The 24,764-nt window shown below is 34.3% G+C and overlaps 1 protein-coding gene and 1 long non-coding RNA gene across 2 annotated transcripts in view; one reads left to right on the top strand and one right to left on the bottom strand.

Moving 5' to 3' along the window:
• LOC125505132 (heterogeneous nuclear ribonucleoprotein Q-like) overlaps positions 1 to 23,295 on the bottom strand; it is a 28,407-nt gene extending 5,112 nt beyond the window's left edge. The window contains exons 1-14 of the mRNA XM_048668292.1: positions 23,231 to 23,295; positions 15,270 to 15,388; positions 15,015 to 15,208; positions 14,827 to 14,954; positions 14,528 to 14,769; positions 11,150 to 11,285; positions 9,908 to 10,041; positions 9,584 to 9,805; positions 9,259 to 9,404; positions 9,084 to 9,095; positions 8,174 to 8,271; positions 4,676 to 4,863; positions 1,317 to 1,376; positions 7 to 82 (exon numbers count right to left, since the gene is read on the bottom strand). Of these exons, the coding sequence (XP_048524249.1) occupies positions 7 to 82; positions 1,317 to 1,376; positions 4,676 to 4,863; positions 8,174 to 8,271; positions 9,084 to 9,095; positions 9,259 to 9,404; positions 9,584 to 9,805; positions 9,908 to 10,041; positions 11,150 to 11,285; positions 14,528 to 14,769; positions 14,827 to 14,954; positions 15,015 to 15,208; positions 15,270 to 15,388; positions 23,231 to 23,288 (1,813 nt within the window). The 5' untranslated portion in view covers positions 23,289 to 23,295. The remainder of the gene's footprint in view (positions 1 to 6; positions 83 to 1,316; positions 1,377 to 4,675; positions 4,864 to 8,173; positions 8,272 to 9,083; positions 9,096 to 9,258; positions 9,405 to 9,583; positions 9,806 to 9,907; positions 10,042 to 11,149; positions 11,286 to 14,527; positions 14,770 to 14,826; positions 14,955 to 15,014; positions 15,209 to 15,269; positions 15,389 to 23,230) is intronic.
• Positions 21,603 to 22,745, top strand: LOC125505082. Its single transcript, XR_007281894.1, has 2 exons — positions 21,603 to 21,756; positions 21,812 to 22,745. It is a non-coding gene; the product is annotated as an uncharacterized LOC125505082 (long non-coding RNA).
• Positions 23,296 to 24,764: the final 1,469 nt, after the last annotated feature.

Raw genomic sequence — 24,764 nt, forward strand, 5'->3', positions numbered from 1 at the left:
CTCGGCCCCCCTGTGCCGCCCCACGGCCCGGTGGCCCACCGGCTCCCCGGCCACGTGCCACCGCCCCACGCCCACGGCCAACCTAAACAAAAAATATATATTTAAAACTCACAACGATGTAGATTTAACATTTTTTAGGCCAAAAAAACAATTTTATTCTCCAGTTTTGAGCTCGAACAGTTAATTACATACAAATGCATAGATTGAATAAAAACTGAGTGAATAAATTGTTGTCCTTTGTCAAGCCTACGTTTTACGAGAAATAGTGGGAAAAGTTTTGGAAGCTGTATAACAAATGTCTTTAGCAGGAGTTTCTTTGCCGCATTGGAAGATTTTTTAAACAAATTTTATGCCGTTTCCAACAGATTTCCCATATTTTTTGGACAATATATACAGTTATTCGTTAGTTTCGCAAAATGAGAATTGCAAATAGTCAAGTTTCCACATTATGTAATCGGAATAATGTAAATAGACATCTAAATATCATAGTACACCCATCAAAATTTGCCCAAATAACTTTTAAATAACCATACGACTAAACCGGATGTTTTCTTATTTTTGCACCATTACACTGGTTGGGTGAAAAGGATCAGGAAATGGGTATTAATTCTTAAAGAAGCCAAAAGTTCTTCAAAATTTTAAATCTGTGGCCAGGAAACAATTTATTTTAAATGAAAAGCATTCTTCCAAGTCGAGCAAATTTGAAAACGTAATTACTTATAAAACATGACTTTTTAGTTAAGAAACAACTTGGCCACATTAGTAAATAATAAACGGGAGGTGTGTTGTTGAGTTACCAATACATTAATCTTCACATAGAAAATTACCATTCAAAACGCTTAACAAACTTTACTAGATGCCTCTGTTTAATCTAGATGCAAGGTATCTCTATAGATTACCATCGATATCCAGCAAACTGTAAATTTTGTAGATAGACTTGGTAGTTTATGAGAAGGTTGGAAATCGGGACCAATTGATATATGCTAAGTACTTACTATGAGCAACTTTCAATGCACTTAAATTTTCCATGACTTTATGAATTAAATAACCCCGAAAAAATACTTTGAAGTTTCTAAGATAATTTTGTACTAAGCACAAGAAATTCGTTCAAGAAACATTTCAGATACTTTAAATCTTCAAATCTTGTTTTCTCTGTACGCCCCAACTCTAACATTTGATAAGTTCCTTACTATGTTAAGTAAAAAAATTGCAAACCGTTTTGTACTTACTACATTGATAATAGTTGGTACTTTGCGCAAATCAAAGTTCAAGAAGGATTATTTTATTCTAGGAAAATCAAGGTATAAAGGACAAACCTGAGTAGTGTTTCGTTCAAGAAAATATCCGTCTGCCCGGCAACAAATGTCTTCCATTTCCTAGTAAAATCAATCAAGAATTTAATAGAATTGTCAACGTACGGCTTAACAACGCAAACTCATTTTAACGATGGGTGTAAAAAATATTTGTAAAATCAAATATTAACTAGGACGACTCGACTAGTAGACAAACTAGAGTCGTCCCAACCTAACCTAAGACTAAAATATTTGATAAAAGGGTTATCCAAAAAATTCATAGTTTTTACAAATACAACAAAATAATAAAGAATTATATATGTTTAGCTAGGCAAAAAAATAGAAATACGCCACGATGTGTTGAGGAGCGGTTTCAATCCTCCCATCAACCAAAAATATAAGCAAAGCGAAAGCAATAAGCAAAGCGGGCTAAAAGCAATTAATGAAGCAAAATAGCAACGGAATTAAGGAAAACAAGTAAAAAGCATGGAACTCAAGTAACATGGCCCAACAAATTAACAGACACAATTACGGTCGCATATTAGTCAATAAAGTGTAATTTACTCAGGGTTATTGAAAAACTGCACACTTCAATATCGTGCATACTTGGGTAGTCAATTGTAAAAAAATTATCAAAAAATTGCCAATTAAAGTAAACGAAAAATTAACACAAAATGAAGCTGCACTCTGTCTAGACACTCGCTTGGAAGCAACCTAAAAATTAAACAATATACACATTTGGCTTCAATTCTTGATCTCATTGAAAATTTTGAATAACATTGTATTTGAATGCTTAGAAAACAGCAAATTGAGATCAAAACTTGTAGCTTCAATCGCACATATCACAGTTATGTTAGAATTGGTGTAGGGTTAGTGTAGTTCAGCGTGGCTCCTCCCAGTTTTTGGATAACCCTGCAAATTTATTGCCGCGGCTGTGCTACACCTCAACAAGAGATTGCAGTTTAACTCATTATAAAAACGAGTATAACAACTGCCTTAAGAGCAACATCATATCTGAGCCAGCTCGTGACCTGCTGGCTGGCAGGCTACATTTCTATGCAGAATCTAACTAAGAACTTGATTGGACGCAGGTTTTGCTGCAATTTTGTTATAAATACTTTTCCCGGCCGTCAGCGTTAAATTTTGAGGTTGACTCAGATATGATGGTATTTGAAGGTGGCGGTATTCGACTAAGCTGCGGTGATGTTAGTTAACTTTTAGACAAATTGCATTCACCACTAGTTTCCTCTCATACTCAATTATTCTCAGAAATTATTTCATCAAAATGCACTTTCATCCGACATATGACGAGCGGAAGCACGCTTCAAACTCATGTCCGCAGAATGGTTTCATTAGTTAACTCCACATTACAGCCACGAGTTTTTGTTACGTACTGATACCCACAGCAGCTAGACTAATTAGTAACATAGAATAAGATGCGCACGTTGCGTATGCAGTAAGTTTGATTAGTTCACAATTGCTAGTCGATACACCGCCACAATCAAAAACCGTTTTCTTCTCAGATAATCAATTTCAGCGATTTGCAAAGATTTTTTAGTTAAGCAATAAACTGTTAGTTGACCATCGAAGAAAACATAACATAAAATAGATTTAATAAGCAACTACTAGTTTGGGAGCTTGACAACAAAAGGTAACAAACGGTAATTAGTGCGTTAAGCGAAAATGATAAGAGAACTGAAGCAATGTTAATGGGGATTTAGTTAGCAGTTTTGTTTTAATTGTTCAGCATAGACTACTAAAATGACAAAGTTGCGCAAAGTAGAGAAAACTAAAAATGTATTTTTGTCTCATTCAAAAAGCGAATTTAATTTTATGAAATTAAGTGCTTAGGGTACTTCGCATTACTCGAGACTTTACCTCTCTCAGGAAAGAGCGAATCAGTTCTTTTCATAAACTCTTTTGGTGACATACAGAGTTTTATTTTTACCATATTTTTAAAATAGCCTCAACTAATGAGGATGCCTCAAAGAAAGTTAAAAATTAAACGTCTGATTGATTTTTATTGGAAGACGCTATTTATGACATTAATTGTTATGGATAAAACTGATCGAAGTTTCAATAAAGCTTAATATGGAAAACGTAAACCTTTTTTTCTGGGATAATGTGGGAAAATATGACACTGCAAGACAAAATTTTAAAAATTGTAGGACCGCTTCAGTAAATATTCACTTTGCTAATGTATGACGTAACTACGTTTACTAATTAATACAAATTTAAAAACAGTAATAATTCTAATCACAGAATAATTAAGTAAATCTACGAAAAGACGAATCAATTAATTATTCTAAACATTTCTCTTCCTTATCCATGCATAAAAGATTTGCTTTCCTTTTGAAGACTATAATTTTGATGTTTAGGGCGGCCAGCTTACCGGCTTTTCGTTTCAAAACCAATCGCAATTATCTGTCTGTTTTATTTTATAATTTTTTTTGGAAAATTATTTTATTTACGATGAAAAACGTATAGAGTGTACCATTTAAAATAAGAGAAAACATTTTAAACAAACTTTGAAAATTTATATTGAAGTTAAAAATTGCATTAAGCAGTAAGCGTACCTTTGAAAAACCGTGAATAATTACTATAGCGGCCCGACAGGTTTTTTTAAGTTTGCACTACAGTTTCACTTTTTTTATTATATCATATTTAAAGTTTTTTAGGTTGAATTTACTAATGGAATTATAAATAGGTATACCTTTTTAGGAAACATCCTGTATAGTTGAAACTCATTTTGAAACGCGATCCAATTAAAGCTTTTTCGACAAATAAAGCCTTTAAAAATCCTTCTAAAGCGCCACCCTTTAGAAACTTTAAAAGGCAGAGTATTAGATACTCTTAGGGGATTAAACCATCAGACGGTTACTCATATAAATCCCTTAGTTAATCAAAAATGACTGAGTAACTAAACAATTTAAAATTTCGATTTACATTTAGTAGAATTACGTCAAAGCCTCAAACTAGACAGCGGGGTTAATTGCAAATACGAATTTTCGAGCGTAACAAAGTAAGAAATGAATAAAGTAGATTTTAAGCAGAAGTTTTGTCAAGTAACACACCAATCCACTTAAGTAATTCCATGCAACTTAGAGTCCTTTGCAAATCGCTTACTGATTGGTCGTGGGTAATATAAAAAAAAACGAGTGCCTCATCAAAACCATAAAGCACATTGATGGTGAGAGCTCATGTGAAGAATTTCCAATATTTTCCATTGCGGAAAACATGCAGGAAATCCAATTGGCATGAGCTTGCAAAGGCAAAAAAGGCAAGCGATCATTTGAAAATATGGATTTAAACATTTTTTGATGGGGCATGATCGTTTTGACTATAGCCTAACCAAAGTAAATTGGACCAAACTGGGCACCCACCGGCTGAGCGGGCGGTCGGCCTTGGGTGCCGCGACCACGCCCTTGCGACGCAGCAGTCGCTGATGTTGTTGACGCGGGCTGCTGGTAATCGTAATATGAATAATCTTCGTATCGGTAATAGTCATCGTAATAAGGATCGCTGTATCCGCCTCGGTAATCCGCATAACCGTAATAGTCATAATCGTAATCTACAAAAGAGATAAGTTGCTACTGGCCAGTATTACATCATAGAAACGAACGATACCTCAAACAATGGTAACACTAATTTTATTGCAATCAAATCAGTAGGGTTAGTAAAAGTTAATGATGTAATACCATAAGTAGCTATAACGCCCACTTAGCCAACTGAACAATTTCAATCAAAATTTTGGGAAAATCATGTCTTTCGTCGGGCCTAATCTGCCAATCTAATTAAAATCTTCTCAAGTAATACTGTGAGCATGCCGGGAAAAGTCATTCGAAACCTTGTCTTGATAACGACACATGTAAATCTACTAATTAATCTAGAGCTGATGTGATTTTACTCTACAAAACCATCTAAATTCTAAATACCAAATTGACCAGGTTTTATTTTGTGGACGCGTTTATCTGCCTGCTGAATTAGCCTTAGGAGTAACAACTCCAAATTCCAAAATAAAGCAGGAAACAAAAAAGGAAAAGATAAAACAAATTGTAGTAAAATGTTACTCTTAAGTTGTCAAATCATTTGTTGATAAACGGTCCTTCCCTGCACCACAGCTTTGTACGTAGGGGAACGTGGATGGGAGCAAGAAGGTATAACAGTGACTTACCTGTGCAAATCCAATACAGCAAGCTCATCAATATTAAAATCGAGACGACGAGATAATGTTAAATCTATCACATAATGTACAGGATGTATTGGAAAAGGATATTAAATACATTAAGACGCATGCAATGTTAAAACAGTCGATGGCCGCGTGCAGTATGCTCAATACTTTGCCCTTTTGCCTCTTGCGGTGCCCCGGCTGGAATCTGATTAATTTCATGTGAATTCAAACACAATTATATCGTGCTGGTTTCTTGTCAAAAAGCCAAGCTTCGTGCATTCCATCCAGGAGATTCAGTAAATGTATCTTCAAATTCGCCACTAGATCCCAACGAAATTATTTGTGGGTCGATTTTAGATCACACACACGTGTTCCGTACATAACCCAATGTCCCACGTATCTTGGCTCCCTTTACTCTGAGAACATTTGTGCAAATTTTGCCCCTAATGCAGTAACAGTTTTTGCAAGCATTCGACCCTTTGTCGATGCCTTTTATCAAAAGGCTTCAAAGACCAGGGTTGTTTCCCACAGACACAAAACAGGTTCTTTATTCTTCGATTTTTTGATTCACGGTAATTTGTTATCTGCTCCTAACCCGTTCTCTTTCCAATGACATCTTTTTTACAAAAGACACACGGCGACAGCGATATCTAATTGAGAATATAACTGAAAACATTTCACTGCATTCAACTCATAAGAACTTGAATCAAGCCCGACAATGAATGCCTTTCAATTCCAAATGAATACAGTTTTGAGTCAAAATTATTAAGTCGCAAAACTTTATTTTAAATATTGCAAATTAGTTTCTTTAGAATTTACAATGATAAAGGAAAAGATGACAGCTACTCAAACGGTTTTCATATGTGAAAAATGGTCATAGTAGACCATTTTTCACAAAATGGTCTACTATGACAATTTTGCACAGATTCTTTGTTTTCAAACATTTTTATGAATTTAGAATTTAAAGATACATTTAATACTCTCACTGGACGAAATGTAACGATTAAAGGCATGTTAATTAGTCGCAAGATTCATCCTAAACGATTAAAATGGACCCCAGGAGCAGGGTGAGCCATTGAATTGAGAGCGCAGTTTCGATTTATAAAAAATTTGAAGTTAAATAAATATTCTGATAATCTGTTTAAAAAATACAGAAGTTACGGGCCAAAAAACTGATAAATTGCTTCAAAATTCATTTTTGGGGATTTTTGACGGAAAAATCTGAACGGGGAGAGCGCTAAATGTAACTTGAATAATTTAAGATACCTTAATCGCACCCTCTTAGTGCTTAACTAAACATCGCAACTTGTTTATGTCATTCAAAAAATGCAAATATTAATTAGAAGTAGAAGGTTTGAACCCATAGAATTTTACTGTTACCATAATCTTCGACTGTTCTGTATAGAAGAAAGTAGTAGAGCACGTCCTGTGTCGTCTACACATAATCGAACCTAATATACAGGGCGTCCCCAGTATAAAACAGAACGCAAATACTTGGATGTGGCTTCTTATTGCACCTTCAAAATGTCATACAGCAAAAATAAATAGTTTAATTATTTTACTTATAAATAATTTACTTATATTCTGTGGCACACTTGATATACAGGGTGATTCCAAATTAGCTGCATTGCTCTGGATAGATCATAAAAGACTATTGAGAAAGAACTAAATGTTAACTTAGGCAACAACATTCTTTAGTGCATGAATTAGGGAAATATTGCTGCACGTCACGCTTTTCAGTTCAAATTTAAATGCTAAATACAAACTGCAACTTTGCCAAGTGAATGTTGATACGTATTTTTCTCAAAAAATATTTAACTGATTTTCGCTCTTATTTTTTATGAAAAATGTACAAAAACATACTTTTTGAATTACATTTTTCGAACGTTCCAAGTTCGCAGTTTTTCTATTGGAATGTTTACATATAGTCTGCCAATTTAACATAATGATATTTTAAAATAACGCTCAATGATAAAGCGGGTATTGGACTTTCACTTGTTAATATCTTGGCACTGAAACCACATTTGAGTCACCCTGTATATGTATACATGATAAACCACAGATTCCTTCTTTTGTTAAAAAATGTTAAACAGGAGCAAAAACTGCCTGTGATATTTCCAAATATGATTTTTACGTACAAATTTCGTTCAGATATGACTGCAAGGTAATTAAGTTTAAATGGCTCTTACGTATACTTTGGACACCCTGTACGCATTAAAACGAGTGTTAAAATTGTTAAATAAATTAAGCTCACCCTGCAAAAGCGATAAACTATTATTGTGATAAGTTCCATTTATTTTGCACAAGAGAAGTAAACGTTAGACACAAATGAAAACAGGAATAATCGTCCATAGTCTGCTTGATGTTTCTGTTGTTTAGAAAAAATTATACAAAAATTATTCAACTTTCGTTTCCAACTCGAAAAATTAATTGTTTTGTAATCATGTAAGGCAATCGTAAAGTAAACTAATAACTAACTACCTGAAATAATACCCAAATTTTTTAAATTTATTAAAAAGTTATCACTCTAGTGAAATATCTGGTTATTCACTCATAAATTGATAATATTTTGATACTAACAACCGAAATATTGATAAACATCAAACAGACTAAACACAACAAATCGCTCGATCGGTTAAGGGGCGCGCTATCATTATTAAAAGTATCATCAATGTGTGATTGCCTGTCGAGGATCCAGGATTGTACTTACCGTAATCACCGCGACCCATGGGGCCTCTCATTCCAGGCCCTGTACGGGGTCCACCAGACCCGGGGGGTCCACGAAGAGGCATAGCCCCCGGCATCATCCTGAAAAAGAAGTAAATCAAATGTTAGACACCAACCTAAGAAGAAACCAACCTAAATTACGGAATGCCTTTACAATCAAGTTGATAGGAATATCTCGTGTTTAATACTCATAATTCGAATTATTTAATATAATTAAATTCAGCCACTGTTAACAATGTTTTACGTTGTGTGCCACAACTTTTTTTCAACATCAATTTTATTAGAAACTTTTAAACAAATTTGCTTCACATCAACATATAATCGGTTAATTTCATACGAATACCCATAGGAATTTCAGTCTACGTTTAAGTGAAATCTGCCTATCGAGGAGTTCGCGAAGATGCAAAAACATCTTTTTTTTTTTCAGTCAATTGAAAGTTTTTCGTGTGCAATTGGTATCTGTTTTTAAATCGTGATGTATAACTAAATCTAGTTATTTAGCTGTTATTATGAATTCGATTCTTTCTATAGTCTAATAATTCGATTATTCCCCGCATTAGATGACAACTGACTTTAACGACATATTTAGTTTGTGTTAGTATAAAAAGTCCCAGAGTATAGGATCTAAATTGCCCATTAACACCTCAAAACATGAAATATTGTACTTGAACTTGAAAACAACAGAATTTGTAATTAGACAAACTGATCTAAAACTGTTAAATAATGGTTTTACTGCTGAAATCTAACGGAAACCTTCCTACAGACTATTCAGAAACACCCTGTATATCTACTTTTTAACTTCAATTCTTATTTGACTACAATCTACAACATGTAAGAATGAATACGAACACATTAAAACATCCCGTACGACAATAATACACAAACATACTTACCGATCCTGCACACTGCAAACAAAGCAAAAATATATTACTTACTAAAATATAGTACAGAGAAAAGTAAGTGAAATTGCAAATCAAATTTAGTTTAGTTTAAATTCTGCTTATTCATTGTAAAAACAGATTGGCTCGAAAAATGTTCAAGGTAATTTAAAATTCAAGTGTTACTTACCCTCCTCTAACTTGCATCATTTGCATCATGCGCCTTTCGCGAGCCCTCAATATTTCTTCCTTTTTCTTTTTATCGGACGGAGGTTTAGCTAATGACACTTCTATATTTGAACCTCCCATTTCTCTTCCGTCTAATTCGTCCATTGCCTGTAACAATTACAATAAATAGAACAATTGCTGTAGTGGTACAAATACTGAAAAGCAACAACATTTTACGAGTCTTGTAATGTGGAGAAATTACAATTTGTTGTACGGAACCAAAACAGAATTTTGAGCCCAATATCTTTATTGTACAAAATGATTAAAATTATCTTACGAACACTTACCTTAATTGCGTTATCCCTGTCCTCAAAATGAATGAAAGCATAGTCCTTAATTTTCTTTACTCTTTCGACTTTGCCAAATGCTTCGAATGAATCTTTCAGCTTTTCCTCGGTGATGTCTTGAGTTAAATTCCTTACGTAGAGCACTTTCACCTTCGACATTGTCTGTTCATCTGGTTCCTCCTGTGGATCAGCCCAGTCCACAATGATGTCGCATCCCCAAACCTAGGAAACACGAAAACGATACGATTAAACATTAACATAACACTTGATGCCCTAGGAATCAAATTGGCAATGTGAACTGTTGTTGATTGTAAAATAATATACCTTTATTCTGCCAGTTCCAAGTCGTCGTTTGGCCAGTGACGCGGCCTTATGTGATTCGTATTCTAGGAAGCAAAACCCTCGGTTTTTCTTTTTATCGTCAGGAGAACTGTAGATTATCACTTCAATGAGACCAGCTGTGTAAATGTGAGTCAATTAGTGGGATGTAAATTAGCGATATACTTAAAAAAGCATCATCTTTCAAATATCGGAAATCAAATTTGGAATTTGGAAAATAGGAAAAGGCTCGAAAATCCGGAAGGCTACTTCAAGTTCACGGTTATTGGGTAGTTACACCAGCTAAGCGAATTCAAAGTAGCCCCCTTCACTTTATAGCTTTTCCTAAATAGGCAGCCCTGCCCTACCCAATGCTCACAGGCTTGTGACTAACACATTCCAGAAAATATGGACAAACATGTGTTGCAGTCGGACTTGCAAGGCATCATACCAACAAAAGACAACTACTGGCATTAGTAAGGTTCTTGTGTGAAATGAATATGAATTGTCTATAATCCGTATAGATTAGCTTTCTTCTGCTTTAACATGTGGCGATCAAAGAATAAGTCGATCTATAGACCACAGTTTTGTTTGCAACGTTGGCATTTATAATCTTCTTGCATCAAATCTTGTCAGTATAATGTTAATGTTTGCTTCTTCTTGAAAACATGTAAAGTTCAGCCTAATCTCACAAGGCCATCAATGACTAGCCAATTAGTTGTTGGGGTTATGCAGGCTCAACTTACGTGCATGCTTTGAAAATTCTTCCAAGAGATCCTCGCGATCCCGGTTTTTTGGTATATAGCCCACAAACAACCGATGATTGTTATAGGATATGGTCACGCCAATCTTTTTCCCTTTCCGTATCTCATAATCATTCAGCTGCAAGAACAGTGGAAGGGTAGCCATATTTGTGCCTTGGGCAATGGGGCTGGGGGCTTAGAAATAGGACTGACTGGATCGGAATGGGGGTAGAGCATTGGAGACAAGAGAGACAGAAATACAGAGCCCGGCAAACGTACGCCGATTTTATTTTGTTAAACGATGATTTTTGAACTGGAGCCAGACCAGTAACGGTGTTTTATGATAAAAATAATTATAAAATATACTTTATTTATCCGAAGCAAGCAATTAAATAAACGCCATAAGTTTATTATAGAACATATAACACCGTAACATCGGCTCCATTGCAATTTAGAAGTTAATTTAGTTTCGTTTCATTAAAATAAGCGTTCAAAGCAACGTTACCTGTCAATTTACCAAACTCCTCCAGAATCTCCTCTTTGCCTTTAGATTTTGGTATGTTGCCGACGAAAAGCCTTAGATTGGGTACGCTTATGTTAATTTTCAAGGTCTTGCCGGGTTTGATTTCGTAATTGTCCAACTGCGCCAAAAAGAAAAAACACAAATGCCAGAATGGTTCAATTTTGCATGGTCGAATAATAAAAATTTTGGCTGCTCATTTCAAAACTAAACCATAATTTAGTTCCAAAACGAAAAATTTATGTCTGCTCAAATGTTAAGCTGACGAGTATACCAATGAAGCTACCATCTAGTGTAGTTAATTTATTGGCTATACAATACAACATGGCAAAAACGCTTTACTACTACTAACAAATGCTGCACTCAAACTACAAAATGTGTTCTTGCCATGAAACAATTCGATGTGAGCAGATTAAATCAGTTTTAAAAATACGAATAGCACAACTGGAAATAATCCTACAAATGGTGCACAACCTATGTTTTGAATCAACCCCACTAGGCCAAAACCCCTAAAACATATTTAAATTTTGACCATCCAACTCAAAAGCTACAACTTGAAACAAGAAATATTTTTAAAACAAGCTACACAAGACAAAAACATATAAAGCGATACTTTCAAGAAAATTTTATAGAGAATGTTATATCTACAATTTCATATTCCAATCATGGTGCAAATTCGTCACCTTAGTCAAAAAACACCCAACGTACAAATCACAACTAGTAGAACTGGTACCACTGATTGGTCTCAATTTTGCCCCTTTCGCAAAGAGGAGACCTGTTAAGGGAAAACTCGATTCCAAAATCAACACTAGAAAGAACAGTACGTAAATCACCAATTTGAATACTGATATCTGAACAATAATAATTCACACTCAATAATCAACGAAATTTGTATCCAAAATAGTTGAAAGAAAATGCGTAAATGTTAAATTATCTACAAATTTAGAAGGCAATTTGGAGTAAGGCTCTCTTTGATGTATAAAATATACAGTGTGGAGGATAAAAGCTACAGGAACATTGTGAGAGCTCCGTTGTCAGAGCCGCTGCAACAAAAGTCATATACTGAAATTGCAGGCTATGACGACAGCTGTCAAGACACATCTATAATAGAATTGCCAATTAGGTACATAGGAATTATAAATACTTTTCTCCCGGCATATTGGCTGCTCTAAACAACGTTGATGAAAATATTAAAAAGCACCAATTATAGAAAAGTATTTACAGCTTGGAAATATGATCCATTCTGAACGGTAATCATATTCCAAAATGGAAACAATTTCAGATAAAGCAATCACAGCTGTTAATGCTAATTAATAACAATATTAATGTTCAGCGAAAACAAGGAAGTTCGGTTGCTTATCGGTTTTGTTGGTAGAGTTAATAGAATATAGCTAAACACAACACTGCCACCAGAAGGGTATAATCCGACATAACACATAAAATTCTAAACTGCGTTTCCAATAATTAATAATAATTAAAATAAATACCTAAATACTGGGTGATTAAAAATTGACGTCTTTCCTCTGAAGGTGTTATCTGGGAATAATTATGGTATATAGAAAAAAATGTAAATATGTAAATAGTTCTCATAAAAGTGATAATTTTGGCAACATACTTACCTTACCTGTTGCTCTAGGCGTAAATCAGCAAAGTAAGAAGTGAAAGATAAAAATAACATCATTTCAATGAGTAAACGATAAAGTTAAGAAGAATTAAATGTTCCAAAATTTGGTTTTTAAAGTGACTTCCCAAAGAAATGATATAGATAAATTATATGCCTGCATATGCATCAAAGCGTATTCTCGTTATATCCTCAACTTTACTTCATAACCCTACTTCACATCAGTTTTCATTTTTTACAAGAATGCTTAGACGTCAAATCACAACTTGGTGCTTGATGTTAAAGAATCATTTTCTAATGAAAAACGTTTATAGAACTCTAGAGATATAATCGTCTATAAATTATTACTTGATATGGAATTATGAGAGAAACATTAATATGGTTTTCCATGCTTGGTGCTATTGCTTGTGGTCTATCGAACTTAAGACGGCTAAATTGTTGCTTCTGCCTTCAGAATGACTTCCCTCATCAATCACGGCCAAATTTCGTTTTTTCTCGTTACTTTCGCTTTCTCAGAGTAATCGATTTGCTTGTTTGTTGAATCCACAAACTAGTTAGGGCGTCTATCATGTGAAATAATTGACCATTTTAGAGGATCCACAAGGAAGAAATCTTAATGCATCTTCGACATTGTTATACATTATAAGTTTCCAAAAGCAAAATTTTAATTCTAATTACAAATACGCTGTAAAGCTCATTGTATGCATGGTCACCATTGGACATTTGCAAAAAATGTATGAAATTACAAATTTTCCAAATACAAGTTTAGCCTACGTGTAAGCAAGTTGGGCAATGTTTAATTTATAATACGTAGCTATACTAATAGTTCACCAAATAACCACTCAACTACTTTAAAAGATCGCCTAACCACAGAGCTAAAGTACATCTTGAACCGCTAACATGTTGTAAAAATAGACGCAATTTTTTACGTTTCTCCACATTGTCCCGGCAAACCTTAAAAGGAATTGCGACAATTTTGCATCACCCTGTATGGAAAGTATTTATTTTCGAATCAAAAATAATAACATTTTCTCAGCAATTCCTTCCATGAAAAAATGCACAAGAATTATTTCACAAAGTCGGAACATAAAAAATAAAATAACTAAAACGAACGGAAATTCGAAACATGCCAAGACGACGGCTAAAAAGTAAATCGAACTATTCCTACAATGGAAATATTTGCAAAATAAATGTAGAAAGTTGCGCGACCTGATGGCCAAGATAATAAAGATTTTAAATAATCTCAACACTTAGCTTGAAAACAATAATTTTGCATACGGTGGCATCAAGCTTCTAGGTGGAGGTTGAACGCGATGAAGACAAATTTAGAAATAAAATAAAAAAGAAGACTAATTACAATATTGTAAGAAAATACAATAGAAAATAAGGTTTTCACGTCGCCAAATTTCATTACTAACTTCTGACGGCCTGCATTTGCTAACTAATGTAGACACGTTCCTTAATAGGCAGGAATCTAACACACATCCCGAAACAAATACATTAAAAGATGATGTACCGATTAAGAAAAAAACCACAACGAACAAACATATTTAGAATTGCGTGAACCTGCAAATGTTGTGGCTGGTCTTGAAAACCGGAGGACACATCAGATATTCTAAATATCCTTGTTCAATGTCTTTTAGGTTGCAGCACGCCCGATTGCAAGAAATCTACATATTAACCTCTATCTATATTCCCAAACCTGTTACCAAACCGTAATATTAGACAAATTCCACTCTTACCTTCTGTACCGCAACATGGGCGGCGTCGCGAGTAGTAAATGTTACAAAAGCATATCCTCGATTGGTTCCAGTCATGGGGTCCATCATCAGTCGGAGATCCCATATCGTGCCACATTGTTCAAATAAAGGAATCAACTCGTCTTCGTATAAGTCCTTGGGAATTTTGCCACAGAATACTTCACAGCCGGATCCAGGTGTGTTTCCATCCCATCCAGGCGGTGGACCTCCATATTTTCTTTGTCCTAAATTAGAATGGGATTTACCATGTGCGTTTGGTGTGCCAGCAGAAAATATCCTACCCGTTGTAACATCTAAGGTATATCCAGTCCTATCTAGAATTTGTTTGATTTTGTCCTCATCTGGACCCTTTGCGGGAACAGGAGCGGCTGCTGTAGATCCTTGACTTGAGCCTGCTCTGCTCTTTTGCCTGAAACGATTTGCATGTGATTCATACGTGCAACTTATAATATAGAGTTTAAGCCTTTACCTATATGTCTTCATAACACCACATAAATAGGCCGATTTGTTGGAGACGTGCTCGAGATTGGAATCGAGAAACTGACCCAACACGTTAAGCGCGCCATCAACAGGGAATTCCTTTAAAGCATCAAGGGCGCGCTCATCCAGGTCTACATGGGCTAACTTGCCGGTCTTGTAGATTTCGTCGAGCTTCGAAGCCACCTGGAAAAACACGTTTTTAATCCTCGATGCCCATACATCTTCGGCTTTAGCTATCACTAACCTTTTCATCAAGGCCATATTCTATTAATTTTTGATAGTCTGCTGTCTTTTCTGATTCCTCAATCTTGATGATCTTGATCATTGATTCGTCTGGAACTTCACCATTACCTTCTGCCATAGCTGAAAAAAAACCACAATTAATGTAAAAAAAGAAATAAACGATGTTTTCAAGTGTTTTGGCGTAATTAACGTTACAAAAAAACAAAAACGTTATATTAATTAATTTCAATATTTTCGTACGCTAGACAATTTTAGTTCAATAAGGTGTTTATTGAACCATTGAAATTAACACCTCAAAATTAATATGGACAACGTGGCTCCTTGTATCTGACAAAAGAGTTTTGGCAGTATGTATGAGTTATCTTGGTATTGACAACCTACGGAGCTAAAGTAACAGACAGGTTTCTTTATAAAAATCCACATTTTTTTGACTAACGATAAACTGAGAAGAGTAGTTTGAAATTCTGAAAGACATTTTCTAGCAAAAGTACCTAGCTGTTTTTTAGACAACTGAAAGTAAAAATCTCATACATAAAATGACCTAAGTTCCAGGGTTTTTTTCAGATATTCCGATCCGATTTTCATAAAATCACGCGACAAACTGAATAATGATGCTTTGCCTTAAGCCTAAAAAATACTGCATGGGTAGTATTTGTTTTCAACATTAAATAGATTTGCATTGTTCTCAAAGACATTCTCTTGTTTTCCTACTTTAACTCAGAACATGAAAGCAAAACAACGTCGAGTATTTACATTATATGAAGTAATTAATCGTTAATTCGAACAGCTATGAGAATTCCCGGTTTGTGAGTCAATGGCACGCCGAAAAGTATTTCAAATATTTAGCACAGAGGTAGACATCGGAAAATACGGACACAAAAACCGTCTAGAGGCCGGCATAATTCCAAGGTCTTGGTCAATGACTTTGATAATGTGTTCAGATTCGCTGTTATCAACCAAAATTCAAACACAATTCCTACAGCAGTTTAAAAACAATGCGCAAAAGCCAATAATCTACTCGCTGTAGCCGTTGGTTAGTTACATTAACTAATTTTAGCATAATCTTTGAACGCATATATTTAGATACTTAATTTTAATGAGTATCTCTTGAGTTATTTGATACAAATATTATCTGAAGACGATTTAATTTAAAGAGACAGATCTGTACTGTTGAGTGCAGTAATTCTCATTTTTTTTGTCGCGCCACAAATAACGATTTCAACATTTGAGGGCACACAGAAAAATGTTTGTTTAAAAATTGTTTACTTCCCTGTAATATCTACACTGTATAGGTACAATAGTTTATGATGAACTTTTGAATGTAAAATAAAATATTATGTACTTTAAAAACAAGGTATCTAATGGCAAACTAAATCCAGTGATTGGTTTCTGCAGTTAATTCCAATTTGCCGTAAAGTTTTTTCTAAACTCAATGACTTATTAGAGCAAGCAAGAAATAATAAAAATGAGAAATACTCATGACAAAGCTGTTCTTGTGAAATGTAAATAGCTAATAATAAATCAGCGACTACTGCTGGTATCAAAATACAATTTGCAATGCAACTGGTAAATAACACCATAATTTCCTGCCAATTTCAGCAAGTTTACTGCACTATTTAAACATGAATGTGATTATTTCATTAACATTAACAAGACATTGTCTAGATAGCAACGCATGCAGAAGCTGTAGCAAATCAATACTTGTAATTCTGCCATAGTAGCCGTATAAACCGGGACCCCTCCCAGAGCCCTTTCCTCTTTGAGCCATGTGTTTAAATTTAAAATCGTACTAGAGTTCAGCTTCTTCACATGCAAATTAGTGCACCGCTGCCTGCATCACTCTGGTGAAATTTGCATTTCACAATGTGAATATATTTAGAACAGGTATAAATAGGGGAATGGAATTCAAGGTTACTGGAAGAAAAAATCTTGACCACATGTGTATTTTTGCTTTTACGTTAGACATTAACAGCGCAATTCAAGTTTTTGCAACAGGAGATATAAAGAACGTCTACTTCAAGGCTTTCTTTTGCAATCGATTCTTAATCTATCAGCTCAGGGCCGAAGCATTTACTTCTACAACCTGTAAAAGACGGTTTAATTTAATAAACAGAAAACGCGTTTTCAATTATTTTGCCGACCATAAAAGAACAATAATGCACATACGTTTAAATGCTTTAAATTCCTACTGACAACAGCATATACCTACAAAATATTTCAAAGTTTCATTTAATTTCATGTGTTTCAAGAATGTCGTTATTAATTATAAGAAAATCATCAAACATATTTTCCAGATAATTGAAGAAAAATATGTTTTCCGAGAGGAATAAAATCATAATTTATTTAAATTTTAGAATTACTTTTAAGTCGCAAAATTACAAATTGCCACCAGTGCCAAATCAAAAATAATACGAAGCTTCGTTTAAATACAGTAAATAACATGAATAAGTAATAACAAGTCGACTTAAAATTTGCATTTAAATTGTTGCATATCGATTTTATTCCAGATTGTATTATATTCAAAGGAAGACAAACTAGACAACAAAAACTAAAAAATGCTAGCTTTATCATTCAATTCTCACCTCTCTTTGTTCTCAATGCAGTTCAATTAATGTGTACCTAGACCTTTCTCCATTGTGCCAAAATAAGCAGTAAATAATGGTTAAAAAACTACTATCCACTTTGAAATAAAAAATTAAAAGCTTGAACAAACAGGAAATTGTCTTTAAATGAAAAATCAATATAAAACCTGAAAATTGAGAAGAAGGCAGACAAGCATACAAGGTAATGAAATAAAAACTATCAAGAATGAAAGAAAATAGTCAGCAAGCGTTATATAAATTTGGACCATCTGAAACATCCAGTTTCATATATTCTCTTCTCAAAACTATATTATCGACTTAAAAGTCCGGTCACTGCATAGGGGGTAAACCTGACTTACTGAGAGTCCCAAAACGAGTTTTTGTGCAATTGCTTCTATAGCAGCGAGTTTCGATATTGTTGAAATGGTACGCTCAGGCCCATTCAAAAAGGGAGTCTAAAATGCGAATGTGAAAATACAGGACTCAAAATCAGAATATTTCTAAAATACCAAAGTGATATTTTCAATAGTGGCAATGGCTATATCCTTGAAATTTTGAAGAAACATTACAAAAATCCTTTATATCTTTACCTATAGTACATAGTACTTAATTAGGGAAAAATTTTGCTACGATGGTAAAGAACATTGAAGCAAGATGATAATAAATTAAATATGGATTTAACGTTTGACGCTGTAAAATATGTAGTTTTAGCAGAAAAGTTTCTGAGTTCTCGGATTCCCTACGAGCAAGTTTTCTACGTACGTAAGTTTAATAATCTTGTGAGACTGAACATGTATACCTTTTGTGGTTAACAAATTGGAAAATAAATACTCGTTAAGGGACGACACAGCGATTGAGACGATGATTGTTCAGAAACTGAAAGGCTCGCAATAAAGAAATTACACCTGTCTTTGTTAACATGCCCCGACCATCATTATATGGCGAAAATGCACTAAATTGATGAGCCCCGATGATGGCTTAAATAAAGCCGAAACGTTCGCCCAAGAAAAATAATAATTTTTTTCTACCACTATCTCCGACCGATCAAGACGAAAGCAGAAAGCAACACCTATCAGAATAAAGACACTAACACAATAAACACAATAAAGAAACTCACATGGAAATAAAAAATTGGCGAATTTCGAATAATCCTGGATAATGAAAAAACTGGTTTGTACGACAAACTGAAAATTATTTTGCCGTTCAAAGTGGGTCAAACAGACCCAATTAATTACAATTGATCAAAAATACTTTTTAGTTATGAAAATTGAAATGTTTTGTAGAGCAACATATTTTCCTTAAGTAAAAACGATTTATAAATAAATAAGCAGCTCAACAAAATGAACGTTACACAACCAAATGTGCCCAACTTTAGAACTGGATAAATTCTGATCGTTTCCCGCAAATTTTGTTTCTATTTGAAGCGTTATTGAGGATTTGCTTCCCTCATTCGTTTGATGTTAGTTAATGTTTTGGCAAACATTAAGCACCCACAAAACTTCTGCAGCGTGGCAAATAAAAAAATGCAAAATTTTGGAAAGTTTGGCATGCTCCTAATTGGGCAGAAAAAAAGGGTTTTGGATCTCAACAAGCGATGGGAACTATCGAAATATTCGATAGCAATGTTTTATTCAGTGATGAAAACTATCGAATAATTCGATAGTTGCAATTCATTTGAATTATTCGAAAACGATGTTTTCAGCTATGAGAGCCATCGAATTATTCGATAGTTTTTAAATAGTTATTAAGTTAATTTGAAATGTAATTCACTTTAGTTGTTCGATAGCAGTGTTTTACTCAATTGTTTTATAAGCATTATCGGATAATCCGATAGCTATAATTTGCAGTGATGAGAACTATCAAATTATTTGATAGTTGTAATTTAAAATGTAATTCATTTGAATTATACGATAGCCGTGTTTTATTCATGTATTTTGTAATTATAGGATAATCTGATTAAGCTATTGCACTGAACGAATTTAAATTTTAAATAATTTAATTTTTCACTTTTTAAGCAAATACATATATTTAAAATTGATTTAGTAAAATTGGTTTTTTACTCAAAAATTCAACAGATTTTTTGCAAAAAGTTTATTCATTTATTTAATTGTATTCATTTTTATCATTAACTATGTTTTTGACAAAAGGGACTTTCACTACTTTCAAAGAAAACGGCTAATATCGTATCCAAGGTTTTCAAAACCCTTCTTGGAATATGAGAAACGCATGCCCCGGAAATTCCGTTTTCTTTCGTCTTGGGAGACCGCGGGTGGTGTGTATTAAACATCCTGACAATGGATTGCATAATTTCACGCTAATGAGATTTATACGTATAAATCATATGTTGCTAGAGAATAGACCGAACCTGACTCGAAATATGACCTTGCGTGGAGGGTGACCATACGTCTTACAGAAAATCCTAAAAAAGCTAATGAATTTACCAAACAAACAAGACCAAGGAGAAGAACCCATAAATTATAAATTAACCTGCCTAAAATAAATCAACCTATTCAGACTCGACCAGAAACAGATAAATTATGTCCAACAGTTCTACGGACTATACGATTTGCAGGGAATTGGATTTCGATCAGTAAAATTCTATTTATATATGTAATAAATACGTATAACATGTCATATTGGCATCGTAATAATAAACAGCTTAGGGTCAAACATACACGATGCATCTCGGATCTGAAAGATGCATTTTAAGACACTGCATTACTTTTTTATGAATAAGTATCTGTATTTCCAAAAGAATTTTTAGAAGAAGTTTGTAATTTTTAACAGACCTACACACTAGATAGCGTGCACTATTCAATCAATGAACTAATTCGAATGTTTTTATTCGATAGTTGCAATCATTAATTTAATAATTATTCAATAGTGCCAATCACTAATCTCAACATCAAAAGTTTAAATATAAACGAAATTTACGAAATAGCTTTTATTTACAAAGTGGTCTTAAAAAATCAACTTTTTGGATTTGCAGCGATAACAACCCGATGGTAACGATCTAAAGCTCATGTTGAAGCTAACCAACTCCATACAACTTAAGACCAAAGTTCAATATACGGAGTTGCATAGTTAATGACCCAAAGCAGAATTGCCGCTGATCTGTGACTGGCACATTTGCAACTAAAGACTAAAGTAAAGTTCAGATTGAAATATTTGGTTTATTTATGCAACTCGGTATTTTGATTAGTTTTCTCAAGTCGACTGCGAAGTGTTAACTGCAACATGAGCCTTAGATTTTGAAAATAGGTTCAAAAGTAAAGAGTTATCAATGCAATACCAAAATCTTGATTTTTTAGGACAACTCTGTAAATAAACGAGATGAGCAAAAAATTAAAAAACTTTTTTAAGATATGTGGTCGTCTAATGCCTGTGACGTTTAAATAAAAAAAACTATTTTTTGCCAACTGTGAGCATATGGAACTCTCACCAATTGTCCATTGTTTCATTTCCACCCTGTAGAAACTTGATCTAAACCACTAATAAAACACGCACTAACCGAAAAAAATTGAACCAAAAAGGATTCATAGAGAAATAAAAATCGCTCTCAGCAATCAGAGTTCCAAAATTAGCGGAAATTTGTCCGTGTTAAACATTTGGGATTTCAAGGTATTTTAATAAAAGCTCCGAAGAAACGCAATAAATAATAGGTTTTGGGTTTAGTGGTTCGGCAGTTGTTTTAAATAATTTCAAAATCACACTTAATCCGATCCTGTCGTCCCGTGTGTTGGTGAGATAAAAGACAGTCTGGCAATACCGCAACTTTGATGAATCCCGCAAATTTTGTTGAGAGGTTAGAGGGGCTGGAAATGTAATAATTTGTCTACACCTCCTGCATGCCTAGATGAATGACAACAATCTACTGATAGTATCCGAAGCTATTTCCTAATTCTGGTATGTAAACAATAGTTTGTTAAACTAATCCTACCCAAAATGCGCCATTTTCCAGCGAAAACAAAGAAGGTGTAAATGACAGTTTACATCAACATGCTACACCGGTCGAAGGTGTGGGATATGTGCGAAAAGAAAGCGAAAACTTGACAAAATTGATTTCGCATACTCACCAATGGGAGTCTATCACAGCCCGCACGGATTAAAACGAACACAACACTTAAAATTGATTACAAATTTGCTAAAATTTAAAATGGCGGCCGGCAATAATGGCGAACGTAAACGGCAGCGCGTCAGCTTCAGGTTGGTGAAGTTTGCGCGCAAACGACTAGCCTCGCGACAGGGTCAAACAGCATAAGCCGGTTTTGAACCGCGAATAAATTACAATATTGTGCATTGCAAATAGTTATTTATCAGTGCAATTCATACTTGCATAAGGAAAATGCCCAATGAACAAAGTAGAGTATTGGGCGATAAAAGATCAGCAAGTTCTGCACTTATTAAGGATGCAGGTATATTCGGTTGCATAGTATTGCATTTACCCAAGACCAGGATGCTTATGCAATTTTTTTCCTGCACGCCAGAGCATTTGCACTATGTATTTGAAATTAATTTTGCGACAATAACATGAATTCTAGCTAACGCAGGTTGATAAATATTCGTGTATATCTAAAGGGCACTTACTTTGTAAAAGTCCGTTGAAAACACTTAATACACATTAACAAACACAACAAACATTATTTAAATAACTAAAATGTATAACACTAACAACTAAATAGGTAGTAATTAACATTTAACTTGTAAAAAAACGAAAGTAAATCCTTAAGGCACTGTTAACTGAAAACTTCGTCCAAAAGCGGTGCACAGTTTTGGCTCCAAAACGAAAACAGAAAGTTCGGTGGACGAGCGTGAATATCGGAGAATTTTCGATAAACCAAAAAGGGTTAGCGAATTTCGGTTTTGAAATTTAAAGGGGGTGTTCTACCGGCTCCCGCGGCGTACACTCTAATGCAATAGATGCAGCACCCGTTGTTTTGCAGCTCGTCTGGGCAAGCGAACTTGCATTCAGGCAGGCCCCAGTCGGGACGCATGCTCGCGAAGGGGTCGCAAATAATTCGACCGTTTATGCCACCAACCAGCCGGAGTTTTTTGCAAATTACTACCAAGTCTCTAGGGCGACGAGGCGATTTAAAGTCAACTTACTGGAATACTTGCAAAATTCCCTATCAAACCATTGAATCTTTTTACTAGCGTAATTAGAAAAGCGCACATTTTGGTGCATTCAAGCTTTAATCCGCATTAAACACCATCATATCCGCGGCCTACGTTAGTTGCCACAGGTCGCTGGGCCCCGCCGTTAACATTGCCGGCATATTTATGTGTATATTTATAGCGTAGGTACGCCAAATTCATACAGCGGCTTGCCGCACAAAATGCACTTTTTGGAATGCAAAAGTCGTTTGAAATTTCCACTTACCATACTGTTCTACTTGAGTGCAGGGTGAGCAATATTCGATAAACTCAATTTTAAACATTAATCACATTTTCTTTTCATTTTCACTCAATTAACGACATTATTGAATTATCCAACTCCAAAATAACTGTAATTTTTGACATGTGACACAAATTTCAGTTGTTTTTATGGCAACCATACTTGATTATTGCTTTACCGAATAGATCATTTTATTACGATTTCTGTGATATATCACATCGTTAGGTTTTTTTCGAAAATAAATGTCTGCGAACAATTTATACTTTTTCAATTTAGTTGATTGAAGTTAGCTATGGAATATATAATATAAGATATATATTCAGTATTTATTTTAACAATTTCGTTAAAATATTCTTATCTTTCCTGGGTCTCAGTCAAAGTGTGAAGTAAAAATTTTGAACATCGTTTATTTCATTACGTTGCGGCGTTACACAAACTACAAACGCCAATTCACAATTAAAACATGTTGTATTAAAACTATAATTTATAAAGTGATAAAAGATTCATCATGTTTTGAGGGCAAGCAGAAATAGTTTTAATTTTTCACTAGTGTACTTCCATACTTATGGCTTTATTAGGGTTTGGTAAATGTTGCTAAGGTTGTCGGTATCTGATCTGAAATTTACTGCTTTTGCATGTTTTTTTATTTGAATCATTTCTTGGATTCTTCTTTTATGATAATTTGTTTCCCTAACTAATATATCTGCGTTGTTAAAATCAACATTGTGCAACATTTACATTCTTCATATAAGTGCAACATTTGGTGTGCATGTTGTGTTAATGCTGCTTTATTTTCACTACTATTTCTCAGTCACTTTCTGTATAATTCCATGGTTTCCAGAGATTTTATTAATTACGAAGCAAGAGGTATTTACGTAATGTTAATTAGGCAGATTACCTTGAAAACATTGTTGACGTCTTGCTAATATAGTTTTTTGCAAATTTCTCAGTTGTTTATAACAATTATTTTTTTTTACTATTTTCTCTGTACTCCTAAAACACCGCCAGACAACACCTCCAGAGGAATGACGCCAATTTTGATTACCAATAAGCCAACGCTTTTCTGATGTTTGGTAAAAAATATATTTCCTGCCATTGACCAAATTTGGAAGCATTTGTAACGGTAATATACAGGGTGATTCAAAATTGGCGTCATTCATTTGAAGGGGGTGATGGAGGCTCACTTGGAGAGTACGAGAAAAATATTTTCAAAATTTTTTTCGAAAATTTCCAGAAGATATTAACAGTTGAAGATCGAATTTCAACTTTGCTATTAAGCATTATTTTGAAATGGTTCCATGTTTAATAGGTAGCATATTGGAATATTTAAGCATTCAAAAAGAAAAATTACGATCTTTGCTTCAAATTACGAAAATTTTCGATATTGAAAAAGTTCTGCTCTACAATTTTTTGATGAAAAGGCCCAGCGGCAATGATGTTTTTTGCCATTAACAGATAGTTACAGGTGGATAGCCCTTGTCAATAATAACAATAATCTGTCAAACTGTGACTTACTTTG

Source organism: Dendroctonus ponderosae, unplaced genomic scaffold (genome assembly GCF_020466585.1).
Source record: "Dendroctonus ponderosae isolate FM_Combo_2020 unplaced genomic scaffold, Dpon_F_20191213v2 Dpon_F_20191213_7, whole genome shotgun sequence".
NCBI lineage: Eukaryota > Metazoa > Arthropoda > Insecta > Coleoptera > Curculionidae > Dendroctonus > Dendroctonus ponderosae.